This window comes from Xiphophorus couchianus, chromosome 19 (genome assembly GCF_001444195.1).
Source record: "Xiphophorus couchianus chromosome 19, X_couchianus-1.0, whole genome shotgun sequence".
Lineage (NCBI taxonomy): Eukaryota > Metazoa > Chordata > Actinopteri > Cyprinodontiformes > Poeciliidae > Xiphophorus > Xiphophorus couchianus.
In genome coordinates, this window is record NC_040246.1 from 7,298,648 (window position 1) to 7,317,650 (window position 19,003).

Consider the following 19,003-nt stretch of genomic DNA (forward strand, 5'->3'; position numbering starts at 1 on the left):
AGCGAGACGAGAACCCCAACAAAAAGAGTGGAAGTGGTTACGTAAGACCTACGTAATGGCTTGTGCGTGTCTCTCGACCAATAGGATCCGCTTTGAGTTCAGCCGTAAGAGCGCGCCGCGGAGCGGCAGCAGAAGCCTCGCAGCTCCGTGGAGGTCTTTCTTCGGATCCGAACCGGCCAATGTTTGCCCGTTTATATCTCGTCGGGCTGCTTTGGTTCGGAATATTTCTGACCGGGACGGGAGGATTGTGGCGCGATGTCGGCTCTGAGGGAGAAGCAGTGCTACGGACTGTCCAGCGGTAAACTGAACCTCGGCGGCAACGTCTCTGTTTTTCATGTAAAACTCACTGACAGCGCGGCAAGAGCCATTGGTACCTTTCAAAACGGCCAGGTGGGTCTTCACGCCGCTCTTCCTCTCAGCAAATTGTGCTGCATGAACTTGTTACGGGGGCTCTCGCTTGATTTAAAAACGAGGCGACGGGGGTTGTGCTGTGAATTTCGGCCGAAGTTCACCGCCGCCTTCCCCCGCTGGTGGTTGCTACCAACGAGCCCCCTTTTTTTGTTGCCAATACATGTTGCATAATGCAACGCGGAAACATGTTGTGTGTGCGTGTGCGTGTGTGTGTGTGTGTGTGTGTGTGTGTGTTATGAAGCGTGTAGCAAGCTGATGGCCAAGTCCAAACAGGCTTCTGGCAAAGTATGAGGGCATCTAATCAGTGTGGAGGACAGGAGACAGAAAGTGAAGCTGTGGGGGTGAAGGTTTGTAGTAGGAGGGAATATTTGGATTGGCCTGAAGAAACTCCACGCTGGACATTGAATGATATTATACTTTTTTCTAAAACTAGGCCGTGGCAGAGTGACTGAGCTCAAAATCAACCATTTAACCCAGTAAATCACCACTGAATCAGATGCTGCAGGAAGTCTAATGCAACAGGCACGTCCTCAATTCAGCAATTCCTTGTAACCAGGGTTGGAAACTCCTCGGTGAGAAAATTACAGGCACCTCTTTGAACGCTTAAGCGTGAAACCCCCGATTGATCTCGTCGTAATTTGACCTGAAGTGGTGATGATGAGACAGAAACGGCGGGGGAAATCACCTAAGCCCAAGGAGAGCTTCGCGGCTCTTCAGGTCACACTTGCGCACAATCACGCAGGAAAAAGTAAGACATCTGCACACGCATACAAGCAGGGCCAGACCCTGTGCTGGCAGCCAGCTCACACTGCGCTCTCAACAGGTGGACTCCCCATTTAAAAAGGTCAGTTAGATTGTAGTCACTGCATACTTTCCATCAGGACTGCAGGCGTGTCACTTTGGCTCTGTGATCTGTGTGTTTTCCCCTCAGGCATGAGCTTTTTTCATTTCACTCAATGTGATAACGCAGCTTTATTTTCGCTGTGTCATGATCTTTGAACACATTTATAATGCTGAATCTGCTGTATGTTTGCATAGATAATCAAAATGTTGTGTGTTTTTTTTTTTTCACAACTCATTGGTCATAAAATCAAAGGTGAATCTGAGGGAAGGTTGAAATGTTGCGCAGACATGGGTCACGGATGTATTTACTGTAAATGAAAGCACTTGCTAAATAGTTCGTGCTTGAACTTTTTCACATTGTTGGCATATTTTAGGCACAAACCTCAATGCTATTCAGGTTTTATGACCAGCACACAATAAAGGATTGTTTTTTGTTTGTTTTTTCTTTCAAAGAAAAATGTATTTATACAGTAAAGCTGCAGAATAAATAGCAAATATTGCTTCATTTTTTGCCAAAGACTGTCTGGAGTACAGTTTATATATTCCAAGTGTTATGAACTTGCATTTTAAATGCTAAGGTAATATTTAGCCAGCTGGACAGAGTCTCACGTCACTAGATGATCACCAATCAAATTAAGCTCTCCAAAATATTAAGTCTCAAGAGCATAGATGAAAAAAGACACAGGAGAAAATAGGCACATATCACAATTGGTAACAGATTTAACAATCCAATCGCCTTTGCAAGGTTGCAGGCTGTACAAGAAGCAAAGCAGAGAAGCAGCCACGAAGGAAAGTCTTGAAAGAATCAGTCAACAACTTTTAGTTGGGGAGCTCACAGATTTTTGCCTTATTTAGTGGCAAGAATGAAGTCATTATTGAATTAAAACGATAGGAGTGGCGTGCCACAAATCACGTGCATGGACACCGAAAACATGGAAGAAGCTCTGGTCAAACGTGACCAAAAGTAAATTTTTCAGCAAGTCATGCGTGCGTCGGAAAACTAACCCGTCACATTATTATCAACATGTGAAAGATGGTGACATCAACAGTCTGTGGGATGTTTTTATTGAGCAAGAACAGGGAAGTTGGTCAAATTGGAAAGGGAGATGGATTGAGCTAAAACTTAGATAATCACCCTCAATCGGGGAAATGACCCTAAACCTACAGCCAGACAAACAATCGAATCCAGAATCTGACAAGAGGCACACTCTTAAAAACCTGCAGCTCCTATGGCAGCAAAAAAGTACAGTGAAGACACAGAAGCTGAGAACAAATTCATGCCACAATTTTCAGATATTTATTTGCAAAACATTATAAAAAATACTTTATAACTTATCTTTTCTCTGCATATGAAAATCAAACACTATTTTGTTGGTCTATCATACAAAAACCAAATGAATTGCACTGGTTTGTTTATGTAAAGTAACAAAACATGGAGAAGTTTAGTACTTTTTCTAAGAGCTGTGTGTTAATGTCACACTCATACTGAATTACTACGCACAAAATTCTGCTTGATATCCTGTTTTTTTTCTTCTTCTTTTTTTTTAGAGCTCGTCTTCCTGTCCTACCATCACCTTCAGTGGAAATCAAGGGGTAAGATGATCTGCTATTTCTGCTCCCTAAATGCTGTATTTTCCCTCGTCTTGTATCTTAAAAGATATCCAATCTCTGTTGTAGAGAATTGCCGTACCTTGCTCAGAAAATGGAAATGAAGCGAGGATCTTCACCTTCGGAGTGACCAACGTCGCTCGAAACAGCCCGCACGGTAGCTTTGACTGCGTCCAGCAGCACGATGCAGGGTAAGCCATAAAGAAACAGCCAGCAAAAACATAAATATCGACTGCATTATTCATTTTGAGCAAGTGAACAGCCGGCTTTTCTAAATAACAGCCACCGTTGGGACCTTATTGTAGCATTTAGTTATAGCGGTTAACGTTGCAAAAAATAGTCTTTAGAAGTATATTCAATGGGATGGTAGATGGTTTCCAAACCTAATATGTTTCATGCCAGACTGTGACTAATAGGAAAAAGGAAAGTGCCTTTACTATACCCTCCTGAGCCTTTCTGTTATCTACTGAAAGTCTTTCTCTCTGTTGCTCTCTTGCAGCCTGAACAAGCTTTTCTTGTCCTGTTGTAGAAAGTAGTTTATATTTAAAATGGTTTCTTGTATTGGTGTGGGCCCTTCATTCATGAAACACCTCACTGGCTTTGAAAATAGCAACTTTTATTGTCTTCTCAGTGTTTTTTTTTTAAAACAATTTGTCCATTTCAAGTGTTATTAGCTGAAAGCTTTTAGCATGGTACGTTCTCTTATCAAAAGAAAACAACATTTTTGAGTTCCTACTTGTTGATATAGCCAGTTTCTCTGTGTAGAACGTGAATAAAGGTTGGACTTTTTAATTCTCCTCTAGTAAAGAGAGGTTTTGTTGTTTTTTTTAATAAATCAATAAATAAATTTTAATAAATTGGGCTTCTGGTTAGGCAAATTACTTTCCTTAACAGCTAACAGGTCATCTTGCCTGCAGCAACATTATCACATAAAGTTGCATTGTTGACGTTATCTTTGGATTTGATTGCCAGAGAAAACCCGGGAAGCAGAGAAGAGAATTTAAATAACGTCGAGGACAGAAATTAAATTCCTCCTGTGGAGTCCTGACGGAATCAGAACTGACGCGCTTTAGAGCTGTTCCTAAAAACTGAATTGGACTCGGCCGGCGAAACAGTCTGGCTGATGCAAGCAGGCATCAACTTAAGCAACCGGGTTCTCTGAAGCAGGTTTTTTTATTAGGAGCCTAAATCATGGCAGGCTGAATGCTGACTGTCCCCCGTCGTGCTCTCAGTGCTGCCGAGGAGCTGACATGTCTCGGAGTGATTCAGAAGAAGATGACAGTCAACGCCACAGATGACTCGTACGATAAGGCTCGCCAGAGCATGGCCCAGGCCGAGGAGGAGACGCGCAGCAGAGGGGCCATCGTCATCAAGAACGGCGCACGCTACCAGGGTAAGAAGAACGGAAAAGCGCTCGCATGTCTGCAGCGTGTGTGTGATTATACAACCAGAAACCCAGCGCAAGGCAGGCGCTTGGCCTGAAGGCAATTCTCTACTGTGCTTCTGATATCCTGAAAATGCTGTCAGCCATATTGCATTGGTTGCCTTGGAAACATGTGTAGTAAACAGATATTTTAAGGGTTGCTTTCTTTTTCTTTTATTTTCTTCCTGCACATTTTGTCCCTTTTCTTGGTGATTGCATTTCAGTTTAGCACAAAAATGGACCATGCGAATCCAGAACAATCGGTTTTGCTCTCCGCGTTGTAGAGCCAGCGCTTTAGCTTTTCCTTGTACTACCACTGTTGTTGCATATCCAACCACCAAACCACTTCCTCCTGAGATGATGTTAGTCACTGTCATCATCTCTCAGTGAACACACACACAAACTCATACAAATGGAGTTTAGCATGTTAAGTTATGATGAGTCTGTTGTTTTAGAGGAAGCTTAAAGGAGGGGTAGGGGCAAATCAACATTATTCATGCCAGGGTTGTGCAACAGTGTGGTTATGTCTTAAATTAGACTGCTACATCTGCTCACTGCGCTCTGTGTGTGTGTGTTTGTGTCTTTCTAACCTGACTGTGACTTTCTGGTGGGTTGAACTGAGGTCTTCTTTTTTTCTATTCACAACTCTGCAAGTGGAGAAAGTTAAGATATAATGACTTCCTCTTCTCATGTCTAATCTTGTCTAAAATGATTTAACAACCTCATTATTGATACATATTTAACATGGGCTCTGGGGATTAAGTAACACTTTTTTATTTAAACTAACATAACATAATATAGGATTACGTTTTGAATTGAAAATCTTTCATTGTAAGGGCCTGTTTTTTTGTGGGTAACCTGAAAGGCTGCCTATTAAACTGAGTTTAGATCAGTCATGTCTTGGCTCCCATAGATTGATTGCTAAACTCCTATGAATGGCAAACATTCTTAAGAAGGTTGTAACATAGACGCTCTTACACACAGGAAATGATTATAAACTTTGAATAATACTAAATTGGTTTTTCACTGTGTGTGCTCTCCTCTGAATTATGCTGTGATGAGGTCGTATTTACTGTCACTGTTGGTAATTCAGTGTTTTTTCAGACAATAATTTGTTGGACACGTATATCTAAGAAATTGTCTGCTGCAGAATCAGACTTCTTCACTAGCTCTTAAGGATGTAGTTGCACAGAGTTTTTTGCTTGGCCTCGTTTTATTTTATTTACTTCTCATACATCACATTTTATGGGTGATTTAGACATGAATAATTAGGATATTTTGTGATGTTTAATGCAAAAACTTGAACTAACTTTAAAAAAAACAAACCTGGATTTTCTGCAAGCATTGAACCCATTGTGTAAAGAGCATTTTTGGCTCTTTACACAATCTTTCTATGGGACTGAAATCAGGACTTTGTGATGGCCACTTCGAAACATTGACTTTGTTGTCCTTAAGACCAGTGCTATGCTGAGGATCAGTGCTTATCCATGTGTGACAAGGCCTGTTTTAACTTCCTGGCTGATCTCTTGAGATGTTGCTTCAATATTTTATCATAATCTTCATTCTTCAGTCCCTCCTGCAGCCAGACAGCCTCAGAACATAAAAGTACCAGTGCCGCTCTTCACTTTGAGGTGTGCTGGCTTAGTTTCCTCCAAAACTAACGACAGTCATCATGGCTAAACACTTCACTTTAGTTTGGTTAGACCACGAGACATGTCTCTACAGCTTGGGGTTGTGTCTCTTTGTGTATTTGCAAACCATAATCTTGCTTGTTGTGTTGCTTTTGAACTAATGGCTTCCTCCTGTCTGAATGGACTGTGAGCCCGTGTCTGTACAGGACTTGTCTCACCGTGGATAATGACGCTCTCTCTCCAGCTACAGCCAGTTCCTTCACAAAGACTTAAGCTTTTGTTCTGGGGCTTTCGCACAAATTTCCCAAAGCACATCCATGTCTGGGACTCGGAACCTAAACTTGTCTAGTAATGAGGAGGTTTTATTTTTAGAACAGTATTTGTGAGTGCAATGCTCTAACTGTAGCAATAAGGACAAAATGTACTTATTTTTTGGTAGTGTGACTGTTTATCTGGAAGATGCTATAAACACAATTTCTAAATGTACTTATTGGTGATGCCTTTCCCCTCCCCCCTTTCTTTCTTAATTTCTATCTCAGGCAAGAAGGTGACTGTGCGAGCTCCAGCTCCAGCGCTGGCCAAGCTGACCAAGCCCAAACACTCGTCTCACTCCCTCCTCAACAACATCAAGAGGGGGGTCAGCCTGCCAAGGCAGAGGAAGGGTCCCTGTCCAGTGAGTAGGAAAAGTGTCGGTGACATTAGGGAGCGACCCCTCAGGGAGAGAGTGATGCACCTGCTGGCTCTGAGGCCGTACAAGAGGCCCGAGCTGATCCTGAGGCTGCAGAAAGACGGGATTGCAGACGGAGACAAAGACGTGCTGGACGCAGTTATGATGGAGGTAATGAAGTTACTTTGACGTTGTGGGAATGAATCCAATAAAACATCAGAATAATTTTACTGCCGTTCGACATATGGTGCAGGAAGAAATTCGAACAGACTGACGGAGGTGGCCTGTTTGTTTTGCAGGTGGGACAGCTCAGTAACAGAGACAGCACATTTGTCCTGAAGGATGGCCTGTACAAGGAGCTGCAGAAGGACTGGCCAGGCTACACCTCAGGGGACCAGCAGCTGCTAAAACGAATCCTTGTCAGGTAATAAAAATGAATCCTCACTGTTTGTTTTGTTGTTCTATCAGACAGTTATTGGCTGTTTTAATCAGTCATCTTTACTATATTTATCAATGCTGGTTTACCAGCTGCTTGGGTAGAAAACCACTCGCACTTAAATAGAAAATAAATCTGTTAGTAAGATCGTCGCAGAGGGTGAAGTTCAGAGAGTGAAGATGAGAGAGTGATATCTTGTAAACAACATTACTTTGGTTTTAAGTCATGCAGTTGTACTGAGCGGCAGCTTGAGGATCATCAGCAGCCTCCTTTGGCGTTGCATAAACTGAGTGAAGTATGGTGTCACCTGCATGAAGTCACTCTTTAGCTGGAAATGTATTTTGCTGAAAGTTCTCAATAAAAATGAAAATTAAAACTCATTCTAAAATTAGCTAAATATGAATCAAAAGGCCAACATTCTCAGAACTGAAATGGCTTAAAGAATTTAATAAGCTCTTCCACGGTAGGTTCACCTGTACCGGCATTTTCATGATTCCTCTATTGCAGCTCATCTTTAGACAATCCTGCAGCAACAGTATAAAAGTCACATCGCTTGATCAGCTCGCGTGTGTTAAACACAAACCACTGACGGTGTGACAAGAACTCGGCCTTAAATAGAAACGTGCATGACTTTATATGTGTGCCACCTACCTGAATGTACAGTGAAACTGATGTGAGCGCATATGTTGTGTATTTTTTTATTTTACTATTCAAACAAAACAAATAGCTTGTTTTAAGCATTAAATAGCTTGTTTTAAGATTCACTGGTGGTTTATTTAATTAGAATTTAGCTGAAGTGCAAAAAGCTTCTTATTTATTTAAATGATGTTTTTTGGTATTTGTTTTTTTAAGACTCTATAGTTAGTTTAAGTATTGTCAATAATATCTTCCAGTAACCCTAACCCTATTTTAAAATTTTATATCAACTTTTAACTTTGTTCTTTTTTTATTATTATATTTTTATTTAGAAAGACTTCCATCACATTTGTTAATTACAGCTTTACCCATTTAAGGTCGTTCGTGAGGATAGAAGCAGAGAGTCCAAGTGATTTTGCCCGTACTGCCTTTCTGGTATTTTCTCTTTCAGACTATTACTAACTTTAGTTGTGAACGATAACAAAAATGGCAGTTGCACCACCTCAAGCAATAAAAACCACAAGAACATAAAAGGGCAGCACACATAATTCACAAGTGCAGTCAAATCTAAATGGTTTTACATACTCAGTCCATTTGGTACAGTTCTTATAAAATTTTTCTTTTTCAACTTGGAGGCAAAAAGAAATCTTTTCCATAACATAAATCTGGCAAACAATTTCAATCCATTCATCGATAGTGAGTGGATCTGGTTTCAGCCATTTCCTCGTGACGGCTTTCTTACTGGCTGCCAGTAGAATAGCCAGCAGTTTTTTTGTCCTTATTTTAAAAACATTTTTAACACAAAAACACAGTTGGCTGTTGCTTGACTGCCCCAGCAACCTTACCAGTGGGCTTAGCAAGTTTTCTGGGGGAAACTCTGCGGTGCATCTATCATTTACTTGGTTCCTTATTTTTGTGTTTTCCTGCTTAACCAGGAAAAAGCCACAGCTTTCCATGCCTCCCGCTTAAAACAACAATTTATTTCTGCGTTCTGCCTGCTTGATTGTTGATGTACAATGGTTTCCTTGCAGGAGACTTTTCCAACCACAGCAGAACCTCCTCACTGTCCCCGAGGCCCAGGTCAGCCCTCTTCGGGAGACCCCCAACTCATCACCTGCACACCGCCCAAAACACTCCCTCCTCGATGAATACGCTGATCCTCTGGCCAGCAAGAAGCCCAGAATATCTCACCTGACGAGCAAATCAACGAGTGAGAATTTCAGACTGAGGTCTTCTAAACAGGAGGCTCAGAAAGACGCCGAAGCAACAGCAGAGGACGGGCAAAACAACTCGCTTAACCCCAAAAGACTTTTTGACTCGCTGTCAGCAGTTTGTCAGCAGGAAGCAGAAGTGGCTAAAAGACTGGAACAGACGGATGCTCCTCAAGAGGAACCTAGAGACCCAGAAGAGCAACAGAAACCCAAGTCGGATCACCCCTCTCTGCCTCTGATGGTGCCCAATCTGAGCAGACATACAGTCAAAAAGAAGAAGAGCAAACACAAAGATCAGGTGAGAAAACAGATACCTGCTTTAAGGTGGTTGTTTTTTTTTTATTTTTAATGGGACTTCAATTTTAGGTAATCTGTTGATATTTTTTATGTTTTTTTTAAGGAGAAAGAAGAATGGAGAGACAAAAAGCAAAGGAGAAAAGATAAAGATTGCAGTTCAGATTCAAATAACGATGCTCCTTTGCAATGTACAGGTAAGAACTGACAGACTTGGTGAAACCGTTAATTTCTCTGTACTTTTCTCCTCACTTACAGCTTTTCTTTGTTTCTTTCAGAGACGAGTAAGCTAATGTTTGACTCCAACGTACCTCAAGTTGACACTGACTCAGCAGACTATTTATCGTAAGTTGTTTGTTTGACCTAGTTGCATTCCTGTTTAAGCAATAGTTTGCTTTCCTGTTCCCCTGCAACCTGCAGGAGAGCAAACATAGGAACGCGTCTTTACAAAACCGGGGGTCTTTCATTGAGGTCTGAAAAGTTACAGCTGTATAAAGACATATAAAGGAAAACGCTCGCAGGGCACCAAAATTTATTTTTTCCAAACTAAAAATGCAAAACTAATTTTTAATAAAACGGGTCATTCAAAACAATGTGAATTATCTCTGTTTCTATAAGGAGAATTGATTATCTTTTATAGTCACTATTTCAATTTCAATAAAGTACTGTCATGTTTTAACTTTTGCAGTTTATAGTGACCACAAGTATTATTGTGCTACAGTTTTCTTTTCAGATGTTTAACTGCTCAAAAATGTGAGCAACAAAGAAAATGATTAATATGAAATCCAATTAATTATTTGTATGCTATTTATTACAAAATCAATATTGCAATATTTAAGGATATATTGAATCACATCGATTTCAAATTTAAATCTAACCCAAAGAATCTAAATTGAATTGAACTGGGAGTTTCTTGATACCCAGCCCTTGTGATTATCTCAATAAAACCTAAACAGTCAATATTTTATTGACATAAAGTAGTTGGTTTTTTTTGCTCTTATAATTCAGTTCAGTAGTTATTTTTTTTGTAAGTCTCTAGTTGACTTACAGATGCAACTTTCAGGGATTTGTAAGTTGTAGATCCATAACTTATGAAGGATCTCACATGTTTGCCTGCTTAAATGAAAATCATGTAACATAAACATAAATAATTTATGTTATTTATTTTTGGGTCGATTGGTCCACCTTCTAATAGGATAGAAAGCATGAAGTCAGAGCAATAATGGATGCTTTCCTGCTCAAACCAGTATGTTTTCTTTTTTTTCTTTGTGCAGGAAGTACACGGCCATTTCCAGCCACAACCAGAGACAGAGCTATAAACTGGACTTCAATAAGGAGTACAGCGAGTACAGAGACTTGCACGCTTGCATCGACAGCGTCACGCAGCAGTTCATGGACCTGGACACTCAGCTCAAGCAACTTCACCACGAGTCACACAAATACAAGGTAAGCTAGAAGAAGAAAAATACGCATTTTATTGAAGGTGTGGATATTTCCTGCTTGTTCTGATTTCTGTGTTGTTGTTTTGTTTTGTTTTTTCTCACAGACTGTTCGGAATAAAATCCTACAAGAGTACCGGAAAATTAAAAAAGTAACTCTCCTCTTTTTCTGAACAAATGTTTCCTCTGGTTCGCCTGGAGGTAATCAGTGTTCTTTGTTTGTCTCTTTAGTCCAATCCCAACTACAATCAGGACAAAGTTCGCTGTGAATATCTACACAACAAGCTGGCTCACATCAAGAAGCTCATATCAGACTTCGATCAGCAGCAGATCACAGTGGATCACTCCGGCCCCAAATGAAGCGCCCGGCTGGGGAGAATTCGAGGAGAAAGGAGGCTGCTGAGCTCAGCGCCATCATCCTGCAGCCGTCATGGCTGGAGCAACCTGCTGTAAACATCAGCAGTGTTCAGAGTAAAGAAAAGTGGCTTATTTTCTTAGACAGCTAGGAGCTCTCACTGTCTGCACTGACGTGGTGCAGACACGAGAAGCCGCTGCAGTTCTGTTCAGGCGGCTCAAACTGGAAACGGGTGCTGAGATGAGCTACTAACCCTGAAAACATTTAGCAGGTCCTCATCTCTTGTTATACTTTAGTTGTGAAGTATCGCTTGTGTGTTCAAGTTTTAACCTGAGAAAACTGCATGCTGTACATATCCAGAAAGTCCGCATGATTTGTCAGGTGAGGGTTATTTTTTTTTTCTTTGTGACGGCAGCTAGGACAATACAAAGGTCTGTCCTTCAGTGTTATTTAAGCTGGGTGAGCTCTTCATCTGTGTTGGCTGTTCATCAGTTTGGATAAAATCATTTAAAAATCCACTTCGACCCAGGACTCATTGTTCATCAGCTGCGTAATCAGAGAACGTACTCTTGACATTTGCTGAAAGTGTAAATTACAAATGGTTGAAACTAATGTACAGAGCTGTCCATACTGTAAGCTGAGATGATTTAAAGAAAACACTGTATTCTGAAAATAATGCATGTTGTGTACTTTGCAGACTGTATGATGAGAAAAACTAAAGGTATTGTCAAAGTTTCTAATAAATAATTTTGTATGGATTCAAGTTCTCATTTTGTCTTGGATTCTTACTGGTGTGCACAATAGGACGTTATAACTTCTTGTTGTGTTTTCCTTTGTATCAAGTGATGATTGCATTGTCCATCCATTTCTTTTCCCAGTGTGATCCCTTTGCTGTTATTATAGTTCTGGACGTCGTTAAGATAGACATCATATGAGCATTTTTGACGGGTGTGCTGATTATTCAAGGTGAAACTAGAAGTAGATGAACAAGTTTAAATAAGTTGGGGGGGTTTTCTAAGCTTCACATACAATATCAAGTTGTACACATAGGACCAAAGACATGCACTCCATTAATAAGTGGATAAATGTTCAAAAGGTTATGGTTGTATATTTGAAAAGGGAAAAATCACCTCAGTAGTTTAATTTTATGGGGCAGACAAGACTAGTAAACATTATTTACAAATACTAAATGAGGTTAAAGTTGGAGGCCAATGCATAAGCCGGTAGTTGGCCTTATCCCAGTACCAGGAAATCTAACATCAGCTTTCCTAAACCAGCTTAGTTGTGTGTTTTGGGTCATTGTCCTACCAGAAACACACACCTGGTCAAGCCTTCAACCATCCGACTGTTGATCTGAGGTGAAGTTAAAAGAACTGAAAGGGAGTTCTTTGTAATTCCATCCACTTTTGCAGCAGTAGTTGCACTGGAGCAAAAAATAAAGGTTTTGGAGTATTTATATTAATTATGGAACACCCATAAATATGCTTTTTACAATAAAAAAATATGCTTAAAAAAGTTACACGGAAAAAGAAGACTTACAAAAGTTAAATGTTATAATTTGAAGAACATTGGAAAGAAATTGCTCCATTTATTTGTATTAAATGGAAGACTTTCAATTTAAAAAACAAAACAAAAATAAAGCCAAACTGAAATAGTAAGCAATGATTGGCTGTTCAGTTACAACTGAAGCCTCGCCTATTGGCTGAATGTGCGAGCAGCCTCTTGATTGGCTGCCCCGGAGCTTTTTGCCCTGGTAACAACTTCCGGCTTTTGTTAGCATGCTAGTGGTAAACAAATTGAAATCTGTAAAATACTAAGCTGTCCTTGAATTTTATGTGAGACAGCTCAGGGTGATATGAAGGGAAAATACAGACGCACGCGAAATGAACGCTTACGGTGGGTTAAACATGTTTTTTAATGTATTAAGTGATTTAAGGGCAGTGATAAAACACTCCAAGCTAATAATGCAGGTGTGAGACCAGCAATTTTATTCAGTCGGACCGCTTGGTGTATGACCATTTCAAGAAAGAAATTTTGCATTACTAGTAGCGACTGTAATTTTTAACATAATTGTTATAACTCACCTAACTTTCCTTGTATCACTACTAGGTAAGAAAAAAAAAACATGCAAATATGTGATTTTCTTCCCACTTTTTTTCTGTGGCTTCTATCCACACCTCCTCGTCCCGTCTTCTCAGTCATGTTTGGAGTTTTCCAGACGACACAAAAGCTGAGGACATCGCTGAGTCTCCTGTCCAGAGCGGGACTCCCACCTGTTGACCTCCAGGTGCAGCTTCTTCTCAGGGGCCGCTGTCCACAAAGTGCGACCTTCTCCCGTGAGCTTCACCTCGGACCAGGTGGATCCGCGTCGTCACCGGCCGCTGCTCCACAGAGGCTGCCTTTCTCCAGGGTAACTGTGGAGGATTTGACCTTTTTCAGGAAGACGCTGCCAGGCAGGGCCATCACTGACCCAGACCTGGTGCAGTCCAGTAATGAGGACTGGCTGAAGTCTGTGAGAGGTGAATCCCAGAATTGCATGTCTTTTTTTTTTTTTTTTACTTCATTTGGTTAATTTATTGCATGTTTAGATGCTTGTGTTTGAGTCCTGCAGGGTCAAGTGAAGTGTTGCTGAGACCTCAGACAACGCAGGAAGTGTCACAAATTCTCAGGTATATTAGTGACTATATAATGCTTTGAGCTATTGTTCCATATTTTATCGCTTTAAAAATATAACATTTGAACACACTGCACAAATTTGAAGTGGAGAGAAGGTTATTTTTTAATATTTTTTAAAAATCTGAAAATTGCTGAAAGCCCACCAAGACCTGACTGGTCAGCTACACTGACATGATGGCAAAAGGAGAACATTGATAAGAAAAGCATCCAAGAGGCCTATTGTAACTCCGGAGGAGCTTGAGAGAGCAAGACCAATCTACAGGACAACTATTAGTCATATACCTAGCATATTCTGCTTTTGAGAGCGCAGTGGTTGAAAGCAATAAGAAATTTATTACAAGCTGTGTAGTAAACCTAGAAGCTAGATGAAACCACATTTGCAGGCCCATCTTTTGGTCTACGAGCAAATAAAAACAAACAACTGAATATCACCTTAACTGCTTCACTCCAATGGTGATAACATAATTTTGTGGGAAGGCTTTTTTCAGGAGGAGTTATAGAAACTGCTCTCTTAATGGGAAGATGAATGGAGATCCTGAAGGATGACCACAAGAGGCAGAATAAAAATCCACAACACACTTTTAAGTTGTTTTTTTTAACCCAACAAATACTTTGTCTTTAAAGTTATGTACTGTTTTGTTTAGGTGTGTCAATATGTGACAAAATGGGATAGAAACTCAAGGACTGTGGATATTTATGCAAGGCCCTGTAAACGTATTGTCATTTTTCATGAGGACTTTTGTTTTCCTTCTTTAGTTACTGTCAAAGTCGCAACCTGGCAGTGAACCCTCAAGGAGGCAATACTGGTCTAGTCGGTGGTAGCGTGCCTGTGTATGACGAGATCATCCTCTCCACCTCTCTCATGAACAACATACTTTCCTTTGATAAAATCTCTGGTAAGGTTCAACCTAAACCAGCCACCGCTTTAAGAAAGGTCACTTGAACAATAACCCTTTAGATTCTTCTCCTCAGGTATTCTGACCTGTCAGGCAGGTTGTGTGTTGGAGAACTTGTCCCTCTACCTGGAGGAGAGAGACTACATCATGCCACTGGATCTTGGAGCAAAGGGCAGCTGCCAGATCGGGGGCAACGTGGCAACCAACGCAGGCGGTCTGCGGCTGCTCCGATACGGCTCCCTGCGCGGGACTGTGCTAGGCCTGGAAGTTGTGAGTGGATATGTGAGCCCACAACAAACGCACTCGGGTTCACTGTGTTTATTCTAACGAGAGAGAAAATCACGTTGGTGGTTAACATCAGTCCAGCTGTTTATACCCCTATGCATTAAATAAAATGCAATTAAGAAAAAGAAACAGACTACAGAGCAATGGTTCCCAATGAACAGTTGATAGAAGTTGTAAAATTAAACACAGCTAAAAAGTACAACATTAATAATAATAACGGGTAAAAACAAATATAAAACATGGCAAAATTACCCATGAAACGCTGTATGTAACTACATTTTTCTAATGTATGTTAAAATGGAATACTTGTAAATTAAACACAGAAGAAGGGGAGGAGCTGACTGTTACTGGTTGCCATGGTAACCACCAAGCGTCAACATAGAAGTCAGGAGAAAAAAAAAATGTTTTGCCTCAACAAAATGAACGTGAAAACTAAACTAATTTTGACAAACTTCACAACTATAATATTGTTAAAATAAAACCCTGTTACAGATGTGGCTTTTACATCTGACATCGTTTGTTTTTGTGAGGATTGTGCAGTATTTGACCCAATGCTCAAATTCTTAATGCATGTCTTGTTTAGGTGCTGGCAGATGGACAGGTGCTGGACTGTTTGTCCACGCTGCGGAAGGATAACACAGGATATGACCTCAAGCAGCTGTTCATTGGTTCAGAGGGCACTTTGGGCGTCATCACTGCGGTCTCCATCCTTTGCCCTCGAAAGCCAAAATCCGTTAATGTTGTTTTCCTGGGTAGGAGTTTCTCCGCGTTCGTCCCCTGGGTGTAAAAACGACAGCGGTTCGGCAGAGCAGTGAGTGTTTCTGCTTTCCGTTGTAGGCTGTGAAACCTTTGACCAGCTGCTGAAAAGCTTTCAGCTCTGCAAAGGCATGCTGGGAGAAATCCTGTCAGCCTTCGAGTTCCTGGATAGTGAGTGTATGAGGCTGCTGAACACACACCTGAAGCTGGCCAATCCTATCTCTGGTATGCACACACATGCCAGTAGTTTATAAAAACACATAACTTGTACAACTCTTTTAAATTCTTTCATGTTACAACCACTAGCTTCAGTGTATTTTATTGGGAATTTATGTGACGTACCAACAGAAGGTAATGGATGCAGCTGCTGCTCTTCCAGTTACCATGGACCTCTTGGCTACTTTTACTAGGAATGAAATCCTAGCCCTGAACAGAGCAGGTTGCGCTGGACTTTTTTGGGGGGGAAAAAATCAAGAAACAGGGTTGAACACAGATGACAACAGATTTTGCCTTCATTAATTGTCCCTGTAATTATTGTGATAAACATTTATATTATCATTTTGAGACTGTTTTCAAGTAATATATTGATAATAACGTAATAATGCAAATTCTCCCTCTCAAAGATGAATAAACCTTAATTTTGTAAAGAGCACTCAGCTCTTTGGAACAGGAACAGAAAGATATTTAAAATATCTAAAATAAACACAATTATGTGTAAAATAAAATTAATTATGATTTCTCTGTAAACAAAATTGGTCAGAATTGAAAATTATTGAGTTCATTTTAATTGCACAACTCCACAGGCTTACATTTACACATTTTTTTATTTATTTTTATGTGTAAAATTGTACTATTTAAATCATTTTATTTCCACTTCACATGTACAGTATGTGCTACTACTTTGCGTTGAGGCATGACGTATAATTCCAGTCACATCTATTGAAGACAGTGGTTGTAATATGACAAAATGTGCTAAAAGTTCTAGTGCTCTGAATTCTTTTACAGGATACATGTTTTCTGTTGTGCAGATTGCCCCTTTTACATTGTCATCGAAACATCTGGATCTGACTCAGACCACGACTCACAGAAGCTCCACAACTTTTTAGAGGAAGCAATGACGTCGTTATTAGTTACAGATGGTACTGTAGCAACCGAGGAATCAAAAATAAAGGTAAGGGGATGTTCTTAAACTTCACATCTTCACATTTATGGGTTCACCCATTCAACCAAATGTGACATAAAATAATAAGGATGAACAAATTATTTTTAATCCAGACTCCTATATCTTTGCATCGTAGAGCGGTTCTTGTGTCTCTGGACTATTAAAAGCACATTAGACGCCTACAGTCCTGCAGTGGGTGACTTGTGTTTTCATTCTAACAAACTCAGACACTGTGGTCTATTCTGAGTCACTGAGTGGAGAGTCAAAGCAACCCCTGAAAAATGTCTCAAAACCACTGCAATACACCACTCAAAACTTTAAATGAGTGAAGTAATCAACGCTGATCAAAGATCATCTGATCACAGTGCAGGAATCAGCTGAAAAACTTTTGGTTCAGGTGTTTATGTTGATGTTCCTTCAAAATTAAACCGCTGCAGACGGTCCTTTTGAACTAGACACACAGAGAAATCAACCAGTGACTGAAGTCAACCCATCTTTGGCTTTTTGATGGGAAGCTCAACATTTGAACTTTTTCCAGGCAGTAAGCTTTCAAATGTCTGCTTTTGTAATGATAACCGTGCTAAAAGCTAAGATAATATGCTAATGATAAAAACAAGCTACGTTTCTTTTAAAAAAAAATCTCAACTAGCATGTATTCTTATAAAACACATGTCATTTTCTCTGCTCCCACTGTAAATAGTTATCAACCTCATGGGAGCTTCTTGTTTTGGACAATCTATATTGTCTGGATAAGTATGAGAAAATATTTATATTGTAACTTTATTCCCTATCCCATATTGGGTGTCAATTCATGCCTTTCTTTTTTGTCATCCCTTTCTTACTTCTTCCCTGCTTTTTTTCGTACACCTTTCCAAATGTCACCCTGTCCTTCATATTTTGTCTTTCTTCCAGGTGTCATATTTAAAGCCCGAACACTGTAGACACATCTGCCATAAATTCACAGTGTATTTCATATTTTAAAATGAATGAAAATTATATAGAATTATGGCTCATAATGGTAATATTCTTGGGAACCTTTCTTTCCTTTTTTATATTAACGAAAGTAAAGCCGTGTTTCCTCCTGCTGCTGCTTTAGAACATTAGTTTTGAGAGCTGAATGACTTATTCAGACTTTCCATTTCCACCGCTCCAGACGCTGTGGTCAATGCGTGAACGTGTCACCGAGGCGCTGACTCACGACGGCTTCACCTACAAGTACGACATCTCCCTTCCGGTGGAGCGGATCTACCAGCTGGTGACGGACATGAGGCAGCATTTGGGAGAGCGAGCCAGGAGCGTGGTGGGATACGGACACGTAGGTAAGATCACAGTATGGGAGGATGAGTCAGGAGGTTTTCCGTCCTATTCTCACCCTTCCTCTCACTTCCCCTTGTAGGTGACGGCAACCTCCACCTTAATATCACCTCTTCTGCAAAGGATCCCGCCCTGCTGGCGTCCATTGAGCCGTTCGTCTACGAATGGACGGCCAGATTTCAGGGCAGCATCAGCGCAGAACATGGACTGGGCCTTAAAAAAAGGAATTACATCTATTACAGTAAATCAAGGCCAACTGTGGCCATCATGGGTAAAATGAAGACGTTGCTGGACCCCAAAGGTATCCTGAACCCGTATAAGACGTTACCAGATGATCTAAAGTGATTTCAAATAGAAATATTCCAGAAGCCATCCTTTACAGCGTATCTGCCACATTGTCTGCAATCTTCTTTGTATGTTTGTAGTTCAGAGCTGCCACTTTTGCACTAAAACAACAATGAGATCTTTTTGGTAAAGTTGCAGTCTAACATTCACTTTGACTTGCTTATGTGTAGCTTTAAAAAGGACAGGGCAGACCTTTCAGTGTGGCTCAGAAAAAAAAGAAAAGAAACTGTTAATTATGCATGTTAGTGTAACCTTTTGGCTTCCACTAGAGGGCCATCATGATGCACCAGAGTAGAGAGATCGGATAATGTCTTATAGGTGTGTATTTGCTTCAGATTGAAGTTGAATGAAATTGAGAAAAGCTTAGACACTAAAATTGCAATAATCAGTTAATCGTCAATCAAGAATGCAGTAAATGTTTTATTACATATAAAAAAAAAAGACAAAGCGGTATTTTTCTTCAAAGCAAAGCCAGCACTTCTGAGCTTATTTCTTTGTACACCTAGGCAATGTTTTAGTTTTGAATCAGAAATATAAATAAGTGTCCGATGAATATGGAGTGTTTTCTTTTCCCTCCAGTTATTTAGTCGGCTTCTGCTCCATCGCATTACTGAG

At 40.3% G+C, this 19,003-nt stretch overlaps 2 protein-coding genes across 3 annotated transcripts; both read left to right on the forward strand.

Moving 5' to 3' along the window:
- The first annotated feature begins 57 nt into the window (after positions 1–57).
- Positions 58–11,712, forward strand: LOC114134530 (RNA polymerase II elongation factor ELL-like). The gene is made up of 12 exons (XM_028001202.1): positions 58–390; positions 2,803–2,847; positions 2,932–3,053; positions 4,095–4,255; positions 6,456–6,754; positions 6,883–7,007; positions 8,687–9,164; positions 9,267–9,357; positions 9,439–9,505; positions 10,435–10,606; positions 10,707–10,751; positions 10,831–11,712. Exons 1-12 carry the CDS (start codon positions 256–258, stop codon positions 10,957–10,959), a joined length of 1,869 nt encoding a protein of 622 aa, XP_027857003.1. The 5' UTR covers positions 58–255; the 3' UTR covers positions 10,960–11,712.
- Positions 11,713–12,697: 985 nt separating this feature from the next.
- On the forward strand, positions 12,698–18,941 carry d2hgdh (D-2-hydroxyglutarate dehydrogenase). 2 transcript variants are annotated; one of them, XM_028000396.1, is made up of 10 exons: positions 12,698–12,850; positions 13,106–13,473; positions 13,566–13,623; positions 14,387–14,526; positions 14,603–14,796; positions 15,395–15,563; positions 15,649–15,792; positions 16,596–16,738; positions 17,883–18,048; positions 18,126–18,941. In XM_028000396.1, the coding sequence occupies exons 1-10, from the start codon at positions 12,810–12,812 to the stop codon at positions 18,386–18,388; spliced, it is 1,686 nt and encodes a 561-aa protein (XP_027856197.1). In that variant the 5' UTR covers positions 12,698–12,809; the 3' UTR covers positions 18,389–18,941. The 2 variants fall into 2 exon arrangements, with proteins under 2 accessions (XP_027856197.1, XP_027856198.1); XM_028000397.1 differs by having other exon boundaries at positions 12,707–13,063; positions 13,153–13,473.
- Positions 18,942–19,003: the final 62 nt, after the last annotated feature.